Consider the following 16840-nt stretch of genomic DNA (forward strand, 5'->3'; position numbering starts at 1 on the left):
ACGACAGAATGACAGAATGGTGCACAAACAAGCAATATGACCACCAGTATGGTGCTTCGGCATGGAAATACAGCAGCATTGGGTAACACAGAATGTCATGAAGATGTGGGGACATTTGCATTACATAAAGCATAGTCAGACACAACAAAACACAACACATACAGCGTTATACTGTATTGAACAGACACAGCACAAAGACAGTAAATGGTCAGTCCAGCATTATCTCTAAAATGGGACACATTCGGACCATAAGGCTTTGTCACAAGATAAAGGAGGTGAAATTAAGATCATTTTAAGTCTGAACTCAATTTTGACAACATATGTACAGTGGTTACTGCACTTTGCCTTTGTAGGGCACTCTATTGAGTTCTTAGTCATAGGCCAGGAACCCGGAGAAGATGTTGCGGTGACTGCTGTCATCACACAGGAAGCACCTGGCTCGCAGTGTGACCCACACTTGGTCCCCGACGCTCAGTCGCTCGGCGAAGGACACGCTGGAGCTGTCCTCTCTGTCCTGGTAGTTGTTGTCGTTGACGGAGCCTCGGGGTACCCCGTTGATCATCAGCTGGACGCACATGGACAGCCTGCTCCCGGGGGAGATGGAGTTACTGTAAACGGTCAGCGCCAAGTTGTAAACACCTGAATGGGGCGCGGTGAAGATGCCTGTCGAAGTGTTGTACCTAGAATAGAATAGAATAGAATAGAATAGAATAGAATAGAATAGAATGCTGTTTCATTAACTTTTTGAACATAGAATCGAATGTCTTTTATTAGTACATACAAATGGAACTGTGCATACCATACAATGCATGCATCTCACACATTAACATAACGTAGGCATAACATAAGATAGCATAGCATAACGTAACATAAGACAAGATAAGATAACATAACGTAAAGTAACGTAACGTAACATAGCGCAACATAGTGTAACGTAACGTAATATAGCGTAACATAGTGTAACGTAGCGTAACGTAACATAACAAGGAGTAACATAACGTAATATAACGTATGCAGAAATATACAACCTGTCGTCCAGGTTGACAAAGACATGATTGTAGATGATGGTACTGTCCGCAGGGTAAGGACCCACACAGATCAGTTTGTCTGTCAACGCCACTGAGAAGGCACTGCGGCTGGCTATAGGGCAGAGACAAGAGAGACAAACACTACATTACATTTAGCCGACACATATTTTATTCAAAGCAACTTACAATTATTTTTCAAGTACAGGGTATTGATCACGGTCTGGAACAGTGTGGGGTTAGGTGCCTTGCTCAAGGGCACATCAGCCATGGAGTGTGGTGGGGAGTGGTAAGGGTGGGATTTGAACCTGCAATCCTCTGATCTAAAGCCCATCTCCTTAACCACTAGGCCACCACTGCCCCAAACATCCAAGAGTCAACCAAAACGAGAGAAGGGAATGCTTATCCATGCCTAGTAAAAAAAATGGCGCTCATCAAAAAAAACCTGGGCGTCCAAAACAGCCTTGAAAAGATTGATTTTGATTTATTTTTTTTAGGCACTCCTTACTAAAGTTAAAAAGCATGTAGCCAGAGTAATAAAGGCTTTTTAGATTTAGAAAGGAGTGTGGGTGCCTCAAAAATGTTGTTTTTAATCTTGTCATTGCCATCCATGATTTTTTTTATGGCTGGTGACATGGGCAGTTCTAGATGGGGCCAGGGTGGGCCAGGGCCCCTGTAGATTTTCTCCTGGCCCCTGTTGTGGCCCCTGTTCTGAACAGTCAATGACTGCGACATGATATACATTTTTGTATATTTTATCTTCATAACATTAAAAATGTATCTCTTTTGACAATTTATGTGTCCCCTGAAAAAATAATGGCCCCACCTCGGGGCCCCTGGTAATTTTGGTCTAGAACCGCCCCTGGCTGGTGAAACTAAACTATAAACATGTGAAGGATCCTAAAGGAACCCCAAGGTTCGCACACTGCCAATATGCTCCAAAAAAATAAACTTTATTATCTAAAAGGCAACTGGCTCCTTGGCGTGACAGTCAGAACACACCCACAACCCTAGTGAAGGCCACTCCATCACACTACTTTCCCCATTATCTACAGTACTCTGCTCCACCCATCACTGGGGTCAATCGCACCGGGGTCTCCAATCCAATCCATACACATTGGGTGCCCCTCCAATGGCCTCACGGTAGCCATCCCACGTCTGACACCATTTGTAGTGAAGGAGAGTATAGTTGCCTACCGGGACTCGAACCCGGACCAGAGAATCGTATATGAGAGAGAGATAAATCAGGCGGGTCCTTTTCCGGTATCCACTTTACGTCGGCTGAATGCCCCTTTAGGAGACCTTCGATTCGGAGACATTCGATTAGGAGACCTTTCCCCTTAGCGCTGTAGATGGCAGTAGCGCACGTCTTGTGCAATCACCACAAAAAGAGAGGAAGAAGGAGGGACAACGCCCCCTTAGGAGACCGAATTTTGAGCACACTCCTTTGCATTGGATGGGCGGGTTTTAACAGACCTCTGTCTAGAATATCTCTGCCCTGACCTTCTGGGGTACCAAACTGGGGCTCTGACCGCTACACCAAAGAGACAGGCTCCACTTGCAGCTTGCTTTTAAAGCATGTCAGACTTCAACATCCATGTGATGTGACCCTCTGATGAAGACAGAAGTTTCACCGGCGATACATGTCAGGTAAAAGATTAAAAGAAATGTTTACATGTCTGAAACAAAGGAAACTTGAAGTTTTTAAAAGGAAAGAATGTGGCCCTGCGGTAGGGCACAGAATACTACGCTTGCGACCCGGGTTCGATTCCGGCCGGGGTCATTTGCCAATCCTTCCCCATCTCTCTCTCCCCACACTCATTTCCTGTCTATTCCTCCACTGTCCCGTCTGAAATAAAGACAAAAAAGGCCTCAAAAATATTTAAAAGTAAAGAATGTAAAGAATGTGAAGAATGTGAACTGACCGCGTCGGTTGCGTAGAGCGTTGCTGGTGTGCTCCAGTGCGTGGGTCAGCTGTTTCGTGGAGTCACAGAAGTACATGTCCATCCGAGACAGCATGCTCCTCATCAAGCAGCAGCCACAGGACACCCTGTCAATAAGACAGACTGCACACACACACACACACACACACACACACACACACACACACACACAGGCATACATACACACACACAACCACGCATGCACGGACACATATACACACACGCGCGCGCACACGCACGCACACACACACACACACACACACACACACACACACACACACACACACATACACACATACACACACACACACACACACACACACACACACACACACACACACACACACACATGCATACATACACACACAGAACCACGCATGCACGGACGCATACACACATATGCACACACACACATGCATACATGCACACACAGAACCGAGCACGCACGGACGCACAGACACACACACACACACACACACACACACACACACATACATGCACACACAGAACCGTGCACGGACGCATACACACACACACACACACACACACACACACACACACACACACACACACACACACACACACACACACACACACACACACACACACACACACACACACACACACACACACACACACACACACAAACCAAAAACTCACATTTTGTGTTCTCCCCAATGTTGCCATCAGATGGTCTACTGCACTGATGATTGCAGACGCGATAGAGAGATACTTACTATCATAGCCCGGGTCCATCTTCTCACCGGCCCCTCCCCACGGCGCGTAAAAAGCGGTCTGTGCAAGAGCCGCTTTCACCAACCACAGCATTACAAGGGCTGCTCAAAGACAATAAACAATTTACAAAATTGTGAAAAACACAATATCACAATATAATATTATCTTAACAGTGTTAAATGCTCAGCCATTATTTATTGCTTCACTTTACTCCGCTATTATTGGTACATCAGTGTTACTTGTCCTGTCTTGCACTTTGATGTCAGTCTGTGAATGTCAGTCCTGTGTATGTCTATGTCCTTTCATGGTATAGAGAGGGAAAAGTAATTTCAATTTCCTTGTATGACCTGTGCATATGACGAAACTGACAATAAAAGCTGACTTGACTTGACTTACCAAGAGGTTATGTAGAGTCTGACCCAGTATTTTTCTCCCGTAATGCCCAACCCCCCACAGCTAAGTATTTGCTTCTCCTGGATTTTGGTACTGAAAGGTACACGGCTATAAGTTTATTGCCTTAGTTTTCGGAGTGAGGAGTCTACACAGTTAAAATGCTTTATTTTTTATTTGTTTTTAATATTTTCATGGCTGGATTACTTCAACAGTTGAAAGGTTATCATGAAATAAAAGACAACAAAAAGCATTTTAACTGTGTAGACTCCTCACTCCGAAAACTAATGCAATAAACGTATAGCTGTGCACGTTTCAGGAGTAAAATTAAGATTTTAAGTGTGCGGACTCTTCAGTCCTACAACTACAGTCCGCCTTTGTCCTGCACCTTTTCCTGGGAGTATACAATCTTCACCCTCAACGTAAGTGTATTACCTTTCATCTTGCCCTGCGTGGACGATGGTCTCTGGTGGTCTCTGGTTGTGTGTCTGTGGAGCTGGTCTTCGCTGGGCTTCGTATGCTGCTGAGTGACTGGACTTCAGGGGGTGGCAGTGCTGCTACTATCACTGGCACTGGCACTGTTGCTTTGGGTTACCTGGCTGGCTCAACCCCTTACCTGGCTCTCCCCCTTTAATTTCAGCCTGGGCCCCACCTCACTTGACCTCCCAAGGGTGGCACGGCCCACCAAGGTGGGGACAAGTGAGGTGGATGGGGGGCAATCGGGTCAGTTTTCCCGGGCCCAGGTAAAATAGGGTCCTTACCTGGGTCTCCCCCTTTAATTTCAGCCTGGGCCCCACCTTGCTCTTCGTCCCCTGGATGGCACGGCCCTCTGGAGGTTGTGGTGGGGGGTGGGTGCAAAGCTGTGACGCGCGGGGGGGTTGGGGGGAAATCCATTCAGTTATCCCGGGCCCAGGTAAAACAGGGTCCCAGAATTGGGTCTCTATTACACTGCATACAATAGGATGGTGGTGGCAATGGTTTTCTACTGGGCCCAGCCAAAGCTGTCAGTGGCCCTGCCTGGGTTGCACAGCTTGGCACTGACTTGGTTTTGTTACTCTGGCACCGAGCAGGCCTGTCACAACAACCAGGAACGCAAACTTGGCAATTTTCTCAGGCCCCCAACCCACTGGACACCCCCCAACCAACCGGAAATTACTGGTTATGTACTTGCAGGGCCGCTGACAGCATTGGCCGGGCCCGGGACAAAGTCATCTGAAAGGGCCCCACAAGCAATATATACAGTGTAATGAGGACGCATTTCTGGGCCCCCTCTATCCCTGGGCCCGGGACAACATACCTGTTAGTTTTGTGCCTTTGGCACCAGGTACAAGCAGGTGAAAGCGCAATGTAGTGTGTGCGTTGGCTGGCGCAGGTGGAAAAGTAAATACACCGAATGCTTTTGCCAGAGATGTGAAAATGATAATTGTTAGGTGGAGAGACAAATTTGAGATACACTACATGGATAATGTACTCTAATCATTACCAGGGATTAGGAGGAATCCCCCATAAATAATGGTGAAATGTGGATGCGATTTGAAGGGTAACTACCAAACGTGTCCAATTTCAGGGCGCAGGGGTACTGTAAACATAATGCTTTTCACAGTCATTTATTATACAATGATATTCAAAAGATTTAACAAGACGTTTGTTATTATTGTAAAAGAGCCATGTGATACTCCTTTGTTGTTTGGGTGATCAATTTATCTGCACCTCATTGAAACTTCAAGAAGACAATCCATGAACCAGAAAAACATGACATTTCTTTCAAACAACACACCTGCTCGGGTGAATTGCTGTCTTTTGTACGAGGAAGTGATTCAACAACATTCAGTACAGGCTCCATTGAGGTTAATAATAAAAGCTTTGACGAACATGATTCCTTGAAGAACAAGCCAAAGAGATTTAATCAATGGCTTTTTAAGCGATGGGAAATTGGCACTGTGTGTGCAGTTTATACTCCTCTGTTTTTTTGGCCACTGTCAATGAGGCCGGTCTGAAAGACGATAGTTTAATGGCACTAAAAACTGGGTGGATAGGTGCAAACCAATAACTTTCATTTCCTTTCCATTCAAAGATTTAATTATTTATTTACTTATTTATTTATTTATCTGTCCCCAAGCCAGACTGCACAGATTCCATTCATGTAATATGCAGCATGACGTCGAGACAAGTCCTCCATTTAGTCTACGGAGAGGGTGAGTGAGATAGTAATGTATTAATTCCATGGTCGTCTGCTCCCCTCCACATCTCCTGTGCATACAGTACCATGGGTTTAGGCAGCTGATCGCCACATCTCTGAAGCCTACAGCAAGCCTAGCCAGTCCTGAATCTGTTCAAGTGTACCCATCATCACCTTGGAAAGGTAATGACAGAAACAGGTGACAGGTGAGTGAGGTCGCATAGCAGCTGTATGCAGTACTGTATATAGGCCTATCGTATGTCCTCAATGTATTGCCTTAGGTAGTGGTTCTCAAACTGGGGGTCCGGACCCCTAGGGAGGTCGCAGAGGTACTGAAGGGGGTCGCAGGCAAAAGGGACATTGCAAAAGAAATAAACGGGAAATCCACAGGTTAACAGCTAATGGCTAATAGATGTATTTTGCTCTCCTGTGGATTTGTACCAATAATAGTGGAGACACTATTAATGGAAAATCTAGCTATGTTAATGTCCATTAATACTGCTAGATTTTCCATTAAGAGTTTGTCCGCTAATATTGCTAGAAACCCATTGCTAGCCCAAGACTATGGCAGGTGGGGGCGTGGTAAAAAAAACTCTTAGGTCCAAATGGGGTCCCCACTGGAAAACCTTTGGGAACCAGTGCTCCAAACTTTGTTGGAACCGGTGAACGGAGGCCCTAATATAATGCTGTAGTAGCCTGTCTATTTTAGTAACCTGGTCTAAACATTTTTTTTAATCTCTTAAAATTCTCTTTTAGTGGCCTGTGTCACAGCCTTAATGCATGGTGAATGTGGCTGTTTAATATGTTGTATTGTACTGTATGTTTTGTATGTTTTGTATTAAAAGCCTCTTTCAATCTATTTTCGTCAATAGCCCCAGCTATTATTTGAGGAAATGTGGTGTATTGTATATTTACTTGATGTAACCACTGCTAGATTTGGGTGTGGGTGTTATCTTCACCAGTGAGCCTCTCTCTTTTGCACTGTAGACAAAGTGCATGTTTTGTGTCCTGGAGACTCAGTTTTGAAGCTATGAGCTGACCTCTACTTTGCTACTGACTGTATATCATTCCACCCTCCATTTAATCTTAATTGGTTGATTGGTTGAAGATGTCTGCATTGACTGGTATACATACATTTTCATATGTTTAGAGGGGGTATACATTGACAAGGACTGGGAGTGTGAGAAATGTTGTTTGGAGGATTTGTTTGTTTTATTGATCAATTGATCTGAACTGATTGATTGATTGATTGATTGATTGATTGATTGATTGATTGATTGACTGACTGACTGACTGACTGATTGATTGATTGATTGATTGATTGATTGATTGATTGATTGATTGATCGATCGATCGATCGATCGGTCGGTCGGTCGGTCGGTCGGTCGGTCGATCGATCGATCGATCGGTCGGTCGGTCGGTCGGTCGGTCGGTCGGTCGGTCGGATGGTTGGTTGGTTGGTTGGTTGGTTGGTTGGTTGATTGATTGATTATAAAGCCGGTCAAATGTAGTTTCCCCTGGCTGTTAATGTTTGGGGGAGCTGACAGGACTTTATTACAGTATATCATATTAAAAAGACTGCAATTAATTTAGTCCTGATACAAAGATTTAAAAATTTAGTCCCTAATACATAAGAAAAATTAGTCCTACAATATCCAATTACAAAACAGTATTGTAATCCTCCTGAATGTTTTTCTTAACGACTAGAGGGCAAAACACGAACAAGCAAATCTTTTACACTGCTGATAGTGTGAATGACAATGGCGGTGAACACATTATAGTACAGGAACTTTGTGAGGCCACTGCTAATGATGGAACTGAGACAGAAACTAAAGAAGAATACAAAATACTATCTGGACAATGAGAGGGAGAATGGACAGCTTAGGAGAGTTAAGTGTGAAAGAGGAGACTATGTAGTGTGGTGCTCAGCCTGGGGATAGGGCAAGTGTGATTGTAGTGGTGCCTTTGAAAAGGACAGAGAACATGGAGAGGCAATGGCTCTATTTAAATGAGAGATTCAGTATTAACTCACTTTAATTCTGAATAAAGCTTAACTCCGCTTTGAAAACGTCATGTAAACACTTCACAATTTGGAAGATCAAAAGAGACAAAAGGAAGATGAAAGTAAACTCGACAGATTTAATTCTGAATTATTTATTCAGAATTAAAAACGTCTTGCAACCGTAGCCAATGCAAAAGAGCAACATTCAAGGTGCGTTCAAGCCGGCTGAGAATCGCGCAGGTGCCTATGCCCGCACCTAGTAAGGCTGTGTTCAAAAAATCGATCCACGATCCAATATCGATTCACGTCCGAAAAATCCGATATCGATCCAAAACTTTGTGGATCGATCTTTTTTTGCGGAGGCCCATCCCTATATTCTCAACCGCGTCGGAAGCTTTCTTCAACATAGCACTCATGCACAAATACACGGGGGCTTTTCCTGACAGTAGTGGCAGTTTTTACTTTCGACTATTCATGGATTTATTTTATGCATAGTGCAACCTTCCCGCGGCCCGCCAGGAGCTACATTACACCGCTTTCGGAAATGCCTGCAGTTGCGTTGCGCAGCATTGTTGTTATTTCGTCTGTCAAAGTTATAATAGCCAGAAGAACTTTGTCTGCATTAACACGGGGAATTTCGTGTGTAACACGCTATAATAGGTTCAAATACATTTCCGAGTAGTGTTATTGACAAAAAACACGAACCCAAAATGCCATGTGATTGAATATCGGCAAACAAACCATTGTGAGCTACACGCACTGGTTCCATTCATTTGAAACCTAAAAATGCCGTCGCTTCTTCTTTTAATAACAGCGAAGGAAGACACTTTGAGTTGGGCTGGAGTGACGAATTTTAATTGGATGACAAAGTAGATGATTTGTAGGCTGTTGAAATTAGGAGAAATTATTATCCCCGCCTTCTAACTTAACCTCCGAATGCGAGGATGGCAAGGGAGACGAAAGGGTGCTTTTCACATTCACACGCGTGCACAAGCATGCACCCATACAGATAAGAGAGCGTGGTGGGAAAGGATCAAATTACTGAGATTAACAGCTGCGTTACGTTAACTGCTTCTGAATTTCTTTATTTATTTGCGTCAAAGCGATTTTTTAGTGCCCATCTCCACGGTTGACTGAGAAATATCCACAGCTCTAAAGCAGCATCAGATTTCAGCGATATCTCTTCTCAGCGCTAGATTACCAGTGCGACATCCACTAATAATGTCCCATTACACAGATAACCTATAATCAATCTACAATATCAAACGTTTGCATAAAAACACTTCCTCACCACTTTCCCACCGTCAACACTCAACGCCCACCCACCAGAGGGAAGCGCACGGTCTCCCTGACCTGTCAATCAAACGGTCTGTCTGCGGGTGTTCTATAGGCCAATGCTATGCTGTGGTTTCGTCTGTAGCAGTATGTGTTTATGGATAGTTATTTATATTAATTAGGCTATTTAGGTTCATCATGCATAGTCTGTTGAATGCCATGGTGTAAGGCATTTATTTATTGCATTTATTACATTTATTTAGGCCTACCACCTTTCTTTCTCATACCAAGTTTCCCACCTCTATCATACCAAGGTAGGCCTATTTCATGTTTGTATTGGCTGCTGAAGCTGATATAGGCCTATATGTTTTTATAGGCCATATACATTCATATAGCCTAGTTCTATGCATCATTACATTACACTACACTCACTACACTCATATGATGCTTTTTGTAGTTGTTAAAAGATGCATGAATGGGTTAAAGTGACAATCCAACAATACAATAGATCGATATCGAATCGGATCGAATCGAATCGTGAATCGAATCGAATCGTGGCCCTCTGGATCGAAATCGAATCGATCCAGCAAATCTGGATCGATTCCCAGCCCTAGCACCTAGTAATCTCGAAGTGGCCAGCATGTTCACATCGCAAGTCTGAGCATTAAGTTGAACCGTAAAATTGGTTCGCAACGTGAAAAAAAAATACTTGTTTTTTTTCTATGGATGTCAGCAGGTTATGTTGGGTAATGCTTCATCTCAAATGTGCACTTTGGGCTCTAAGTTTCAGTGCATAACTAGCTCGCCATACACACTGAATTATGTGCATCGAAGGACACAAGTGCACCATTTGAGATCCAGCAACACAGTCACGTGAAGAAATGTGTGAAATAGCAGGAGTGGTTCACAGGTATACTTTCCACAGGTATGCACAGTTCATAACATAGGCTAACTGGTATAGGAACGGGCACCGGCACTGGTCTGGTCGGATTATTTTTGGCTTTATTAGCCTAAAAATATTCTTCCCTAATCATTTCATTCATTCTTCAACTTGTAACAGGTTCAAAGCCACTTTCCCTTATTCCAAAGGTAAGAACCACAGAGAAGTTGGGAGGAGCCGATCATCTCTATTGTTTTGCTTTTTTTGTTTGATTTTGTTGTTGTTCTTGTTGTAATGGATTTCTGTAGCCTTTTACTGCAGATGGGGTCGCTGGCGGGCCGATTCACTTATTGCTGTAAATACTCAACTACATCATGTCAACATTGCAACCGAGAGCCTTAAGTAACAGATTAAGACATAGCCATTAGAATTTTGGTGACAATACGTTTATAACATAGGCTCTGCGCTAAGGGGTTAACAAAGAGCAAAAGAGGACCAGAAAATCAGAGAGAGAACTGAGACATGTTTGAGTTGTCAATCACAAAAGTTTTAATGTGTTGAGGTTGTGGAAAGGTACGTAAGGGAAGCATCAACAAAAAAGTTTCATCTGCAAGAGATGTGAGGTAGGATTCCCTTGCCTGAGAACAACTTAGAACAGTACAGAACAATAGAATCCAGAAAAAAACAGAAGATAATATTCGTTTGTCTTAGAACAACAATAACAATATTCAAAAATGTAAAATGTCAAATAGGTAGAAGGCACATTGGAGGGAGGAAGACAGTGGATCAGAAAAAAGTTAAAATGCACCTTGGCATACAGAGAGCATTGTACTGCCTTGGACATGAACATACATAGTAGTAGAAAAAGCAGAGATAGTTTTTTTTTCACAAAGGAAACTAAAGGAAGGAGAACTCAGAATTCGGAAATCAAAGCTCAGAACTCAAAACTCAGGGCTCAGAACTCAGAACTCGGGGCTCAGAATTCAGAACTCAGAACTCAGAACTCAGAACATCGTAATTTGGAACTCTGAACAGAGAGCTCAGTCGGTGGGGTAGAGCAGGAATCCGGAGAAGAGGTTGTGATGCTGCTCGTCGTCGCAGAGGAAGCAGCCTGTGGGCAGCACCACGTCCACCTGGTCACCGGCGCTGAGCTGCACGGCCATGGTCACGCTGGCACTGTCCTCCTGGTCCTGCATGTTCCGCTCGTTCGGCGCGGCGTGCGGCGTCCCGTTGATCCTCAGGCGCACGCAGGCGGCCAGGGTGGCGCCAGGGGAGCCAGCGTCGCTGTAGGCGGTCAGCGCCAGGTTGTAGACGCCGGAGCGCGGCGCCGTGTAGACGCCCGTGGAGACAACGTAGTTGCTACCCAGGTTGGTGAAGACGTGCTGGTACTTGATGACGGTCTCCTCGCGGAAGGGGCCCACGCAGGTGCGCACGTCGGTCAGGGCCACGGAGAAAGCGCTGCGGCTCGCTGCAGCAGGGGCAGAGAAAGGAGCAAAGAAAAAACATTTGTTAACACTTATAATAATGTTTGCTTATAAAGCATTAATAACACTTTGTAAACAATGAACAAATGATGAACAAAAAAATAACAAATGTTTGTAAATGACTGGGAAATGTGAATGTTTTATATTTATCAAACATAATGCTTTTTATGCATCCCTTATTATAAAGTGTTACCATAAAAATAAAAGTGAAACCGGCCCTGCCGTGCCCTAATGGTAGGGCACTGGGTTACTACACCGGCGACCCGGGTTCGATTCCGGCCCAGGTCATTTGCCAGTCCTTCCCCATCTCTCTCTCTCTCCCTACTCATTTCCTGTCCCTCTCTCACTATCCTATCACAAATAAAAGCATAAAAACCCTAAAAATAATAATATTAAAATAAATAAATAAACAAACAGATAATTAAATAAAAGTCAAACTAACCACGGAGGTTGCGGAGTGCAGCCTGGGCCCTCTGAAGGTTGGCCTGCAGCTCCTGCATGGTCGTGTTGAAGAAGGTCTCCATGCGAGTCATCTGCCTCTGCATCAAGCAGCAGCCACACGCTGACTTGTCCATCAGACACACTGCAGACACGCGCACACACACACACACACACACACACACACACAGATGAACGCAGGCACGCACACACACATATTTACAATATGGTGTCATTGTATTTTTTTTTAACTTTAGCTTTTTACTTTATCAGAGAAATAAAACTATAAAACTGTTCTGTTCAGGTTTTGTACAGTAAGTGACAAAAGTTACAGGACAACTCTGTTACAATCACTTAAAATGTGCACTTAAGTACAGTGGATGCAGAATTGTTCCTCAAAAGGGTACTGCCCCAGCAACAGGTGGTTTGTACCCACTTAGGTATTATTCGTATATGATGGTACTTCCAATTCTGTGTGTGTGGCTGTAGTGATTTAGTGATATAGACAAAGGACAAAAATATTGTTTGTCAGCAATATTGATATTGCGATATAAATTTGCCTGTGTTACTACCCTCCACGTTGTACAGTTGCCTTACCGTTATCCGTGCCGGTCTCCACCTCTTTTCCATTTCCATTGGGCCCGTTCCAGGAGTACCTGTTCTGATTCTGATTCTGATCCTGGGCAAGGGCTGCTCCCAGCAAGCACAACATTACAATGGCTGCAAATAAACATATAATAATGATATTAGGCAACTATTAGGATATTAGGGGGCAACATGGCTCAGTGGGCTGTACGCTGGGGACATGGGTTCAATTCCCAGTCTGAGGTAATTTCCCATTCCTCCCCTTCTCTCTCTCTCTCCCCACTCATGTCCTGTCTCTCACACTATCCTATCTGAATGATAAATGTGTAAAAACCCAATAAAATATATATACAGTATATAAAAACAATGATATCAGCTGGGTTGGGCTTTAGCACTGTGCATTAATATACATGTCCACTTCTGGGCCCAGAGTCCATGAGGACCCAGTTCAAAGTCAGCCTGGGTCATTTCCCAACATTACCACTTCTCTCACACACACTTTGTTTCCTCTCTGGTCTTGTAATGAAGGATAAGAAGCCCACTGAAGATATGTTGTTGTTGACATTAGCTACTACCATTTGCATGTTTATGTGGGTTAATCAGTTTTGTTAACCATTTTGTCAAGATGGAACTATGTAGGCCTAGTACAAAACAATAGCAAAAACATGCAATCCTGGCCTTACAACAAAGCAGCCTATTGTACACAATTATAACAAATGTCAAAATACAGAATACACAACCACTTATGGCCTCTATTATGCCCTCTATGTCTGCTGTTGCCCAGTCTGCACTTTATATGTCTGTAAGGTATTGTACTCTAGTGTAATGTATGTGTACTGTGTATGTCTAACTGTCTATGTCTGCATGGGAAAGTAAGAAACGTAATTTCAAGTCTTTGTATGACCAGTGCATGTAAAGAAATTGTCAATAAACTTGACTTGACTTGACTATTATGCCATCTTACTGTAATCAATATTTAGCAAATTCAGCTGTTTTTTTTCCAAAAGCCTTTTCAAAGCCAAATTGTAGCCTGTCCCGGTTTGCAGCCTGGTCCAAACGATGTTGTCTTTTGTTTATAGTAGCCTCAGCTACTATTTGAGTAAAATGCTGTAGCTTACCTCTCATCTTGGTCTGTGTCTGTCTCCCAGTGGTGTTCGCGGTGTTGAGGGCCTCAGGTAGCTCCCTGTGGTGCTGGCTGCTGCTGAGACCTGCTGCCTCTCCCCCTTTATACCTGAGATGAGCTCCTCCCTCCCCTGTCTCCTGTCTCCTGGGCCCCCTTGCAGAGCGGAGCGGCCCTGTACTGTGTATCAGGGAAGCCGACAGAGGTGGACAAAGGGGACAGTTCTCCCAGGGCCAGGGAAAGAGGGGGCCCAGATTTGGGTTCTCATTACATTGTATGTGTTGGGTGGTGGGCCCTTTTGGATAACTTTGTCCTGGGCCCAGCCTAAGCTGTCAGGTACCTGGTCAGGTGGGGTGTAGGGAGCTCAATGTGGGACAGGTATTGTCTGGGGACAGGTGGGCAGTTATATCCCAGACCTGTGTGTGTGTGTGTGTGTGTGTGTGTGTCGCTTATTTCCCAAAAGGTGTCAGAAGGGAAACATACAGAGCAACTCTCCTGAGATATGCAAGGTTACAGCCCAATGAAATGTAGCAAATGATTCAAAGGTAGCTTTCAGAGGAAGAACATCAGCCTCTGAAACCATTTTACTGTTGTAAAACACACACACACACACACAGCTTGGTGTTGCTTTAAAGTTGCACTGTGTAATATTTTAGCAGCTTCTTTCCAGAATCCATGCTGCCAGTTACTTGCTCTGGTGGACTATGGGGAGATCAATGTGGGACAGGTAATGTCTGGGGACAGGTGGGCAGTTATATCCAATCCCATCCCAAACCTGCTGTGTGTGTGTGTGTGTGTGTGTGTGTGTGTGTGTGTGTGTGTGTGTGTGTGTGTGTGTGTGTGTGTGTGTGTGTGTGTGTGTGTGTGTGTGTGTGTGTGTGTGTGTGTGTGTGTGTGTGTGTGTGTGTGTGTGTGTGTGTGTGTTTCCCAAAAGGTGTCAGAATTGAAACATACAGAATGCATGGGAGAGCAGAGCAGGTGTTTTCTGTTTTGTATTTTGGGGAAAATATCAGAAGGACCAAGGCAGGATGCAGATGACCCACGGCCACTATAGGGTTGCAGGTTTGAATCCCACCTTTACCTCTCCCTACAGCTCCACCCATGGTTGAACTGCCCTTGAGCAAGGCAACTAACCCCATACTGCTCCTGGGACTGTAACCAATACCCTATTAATAATATCTTTAAGTTGGTTTGGATAGATGCGTCAGGAAAGTGTAATGCAATGTAGTGTTGCTATAAAACGGCATATTAGGCCCCAAACCCTAAATATCTTAACCTGGAGATGAAAATGAAAAAATAATATATATTTTCAATAATATTTTCAAAGAGGCACTTCTCTAGGCCAGTGTACATCAGCCTCTGAAACCATTTTGGAAACACAACTTGGTGTTGCTTTAAAATGGCATATTCTTTTGAAAGAGACACTTCTCCAGGTCATAGTACATTAGCCTCTGAAACCATTTTGGAAACACTGTTGTAAACACACACACACACACACACACACACACACACACACACACACACACACACACACACACACACACACACACACACACACACACACACACACACACACACACACACACACACACACACACACACACACACACACACACACACACACACACACACACAATTTGGTGTTGCTTTAAAACAGCATATTCTTTCTTCTTGAAAGAGACACTTCTCTGGGTCAGTGTCCTTTGTACCTTTGTATTGTAAGAGAGACACTGCTTGTGAGTGACTGGCTGGCGGGTCTCCACTGGGGGCCCATGGTGAATAATATAAGTCCCCCGGGGCGTGACCCAATGGCAGTTAATCACTGACCTAAGTGGTGGGAAACTGCCAGTTAACATAGTCCTCCGTGTGTGTGTGTGTGTGTGTGTGTGTGTGTGTGTTTGTGTGTGTGTGTGTGTGTGTGTGTGTGTGTGTGTGTGTGTGTGTGTGTGTGTGTGTGTGTGTGTGTGTGTGTGTGTGTGTGTGTGTGTGTGTGTGTGTGTGTGTGTGTGTGTGTGTGTGTGTGTGTGTGTGTGTCACTGTCACTGTCAAGAGGCCATGTCTGACGAGAGATCATAGTCAGAAGAACTGGGTCACATGTTTTAAATGTTACAGTTATAGTTAGGCTATATACTGTACTATATATGGTGAATTCAGGTAAATTGGACCACTTTGGCCATTCGATTATGATGCCAAAAAAGTGGCCCAATTTAGGCCTACCTGAAATCACTTCTTTGTTAGAGCCTGAGGTATGGTTGAAATTAGGCCCATGATTTTCATGGGCAAGCGCCTGTTATCCTACATGTTGCAAAAATATGAGTTGTTCGCTAAAGCGCTTTGAAACAATGATTTATAGACCTAGTTAGGTTTCCATGTTATCATAGTACATGTTGCAAAAAATGTGGAGATGGCATGATTTGTCAGAAATAGTTGTTGTAATTTGTGGAAAGACAGGTGTAAATTGTTTTTTTATTTTCTTGTGTTTTTGGGGGTTTTTTGTTAGCTTTTTTCCCCATATAAAAGTCCCAAGTAAAAAAAAACAAGGCGATGGTTGGTTATATGGAGAGTATATAGACCTGAGGTGGGAGAGGAATAAAATAATACATTTAGCAGTTTATTTGTAAAAATAAATAAATAAATAAACCCACTGGGACTTAAATAAACCAGGAGTGTCAAAATGCATGATATCTGTGATTTGAAAATGAATGGCTAAGATAACACACTGGGCCTTTCAGTTATTTCAAAACACACAATATGATGCTGTTGTCTAAAGCACCTGTCTAATCA

General features: G+C 43.8%; 2 protein-coding genes across 2 annotated transcripts; both read right to left on the reverse strand.

Annotated features, from left to right (window-relative positions):
* Nucleotides 1–370: 370 nt before the first annotated feature.
* Nucleotides 371–3026, reverse strand: LOC134454835 (complement C1q-like protein 4). The gene is made up of 3 exons (XM_063205994.1): nucleotides 2951–3026; nucleotides 1029–1140; nucleotides 371–680 (listed from the first exon to the last, which is right to left on the reverse strand). The coding sequence occupies exons 1-3, from the start codon at nucleotides 3024–3026 to the stop codon at nucleotides 371–373; spliced, it is 498 nt and encodes a 165-aa protein (XP_063062064.1).
* Nucleotides 3027–11469: 8443 nt separating this feature from the next.
* On the reverse strand, nucleotides 11470–15912 carry LOC134454837 (uncharacterized). The gene is made up of 5 exons (XM_063205995.1): nucleotides 15884–15912; nucleotides 14055–14236; nucleotides 12949–13071; nucleotides 12356–12496; nucleotides 11470–11897 (listed from the first exon to the last, which is right to left on the reverse strand). Exons 1-5 carry the CDS (start codon nucleotides 15910–15912, stop codon nucleotides 11470–11472), a joined length of 903 nt encoding a protein of 300 aa, XP_063062065.1.
* Between the last annotated feature and the right edge of the window lie 928 nt (nucleotides 15913–16840).

This window comes from Engraulis encrasicolus, chromosome 8 (assembly GCF_034702125.1).
Source record: "Engraulis encrasicolus isolate BLACKSEA-1 chromosome 8, IST_EnEncr_1.0, whole genome shotgun sequence".
Classification (NCBI taxonomy): Eukaryota; Metazoa; Chordata; class Actinopteri; order Clupeiformes; family Engraulidae; genus Engraulis; species Engraulis encrasicolus.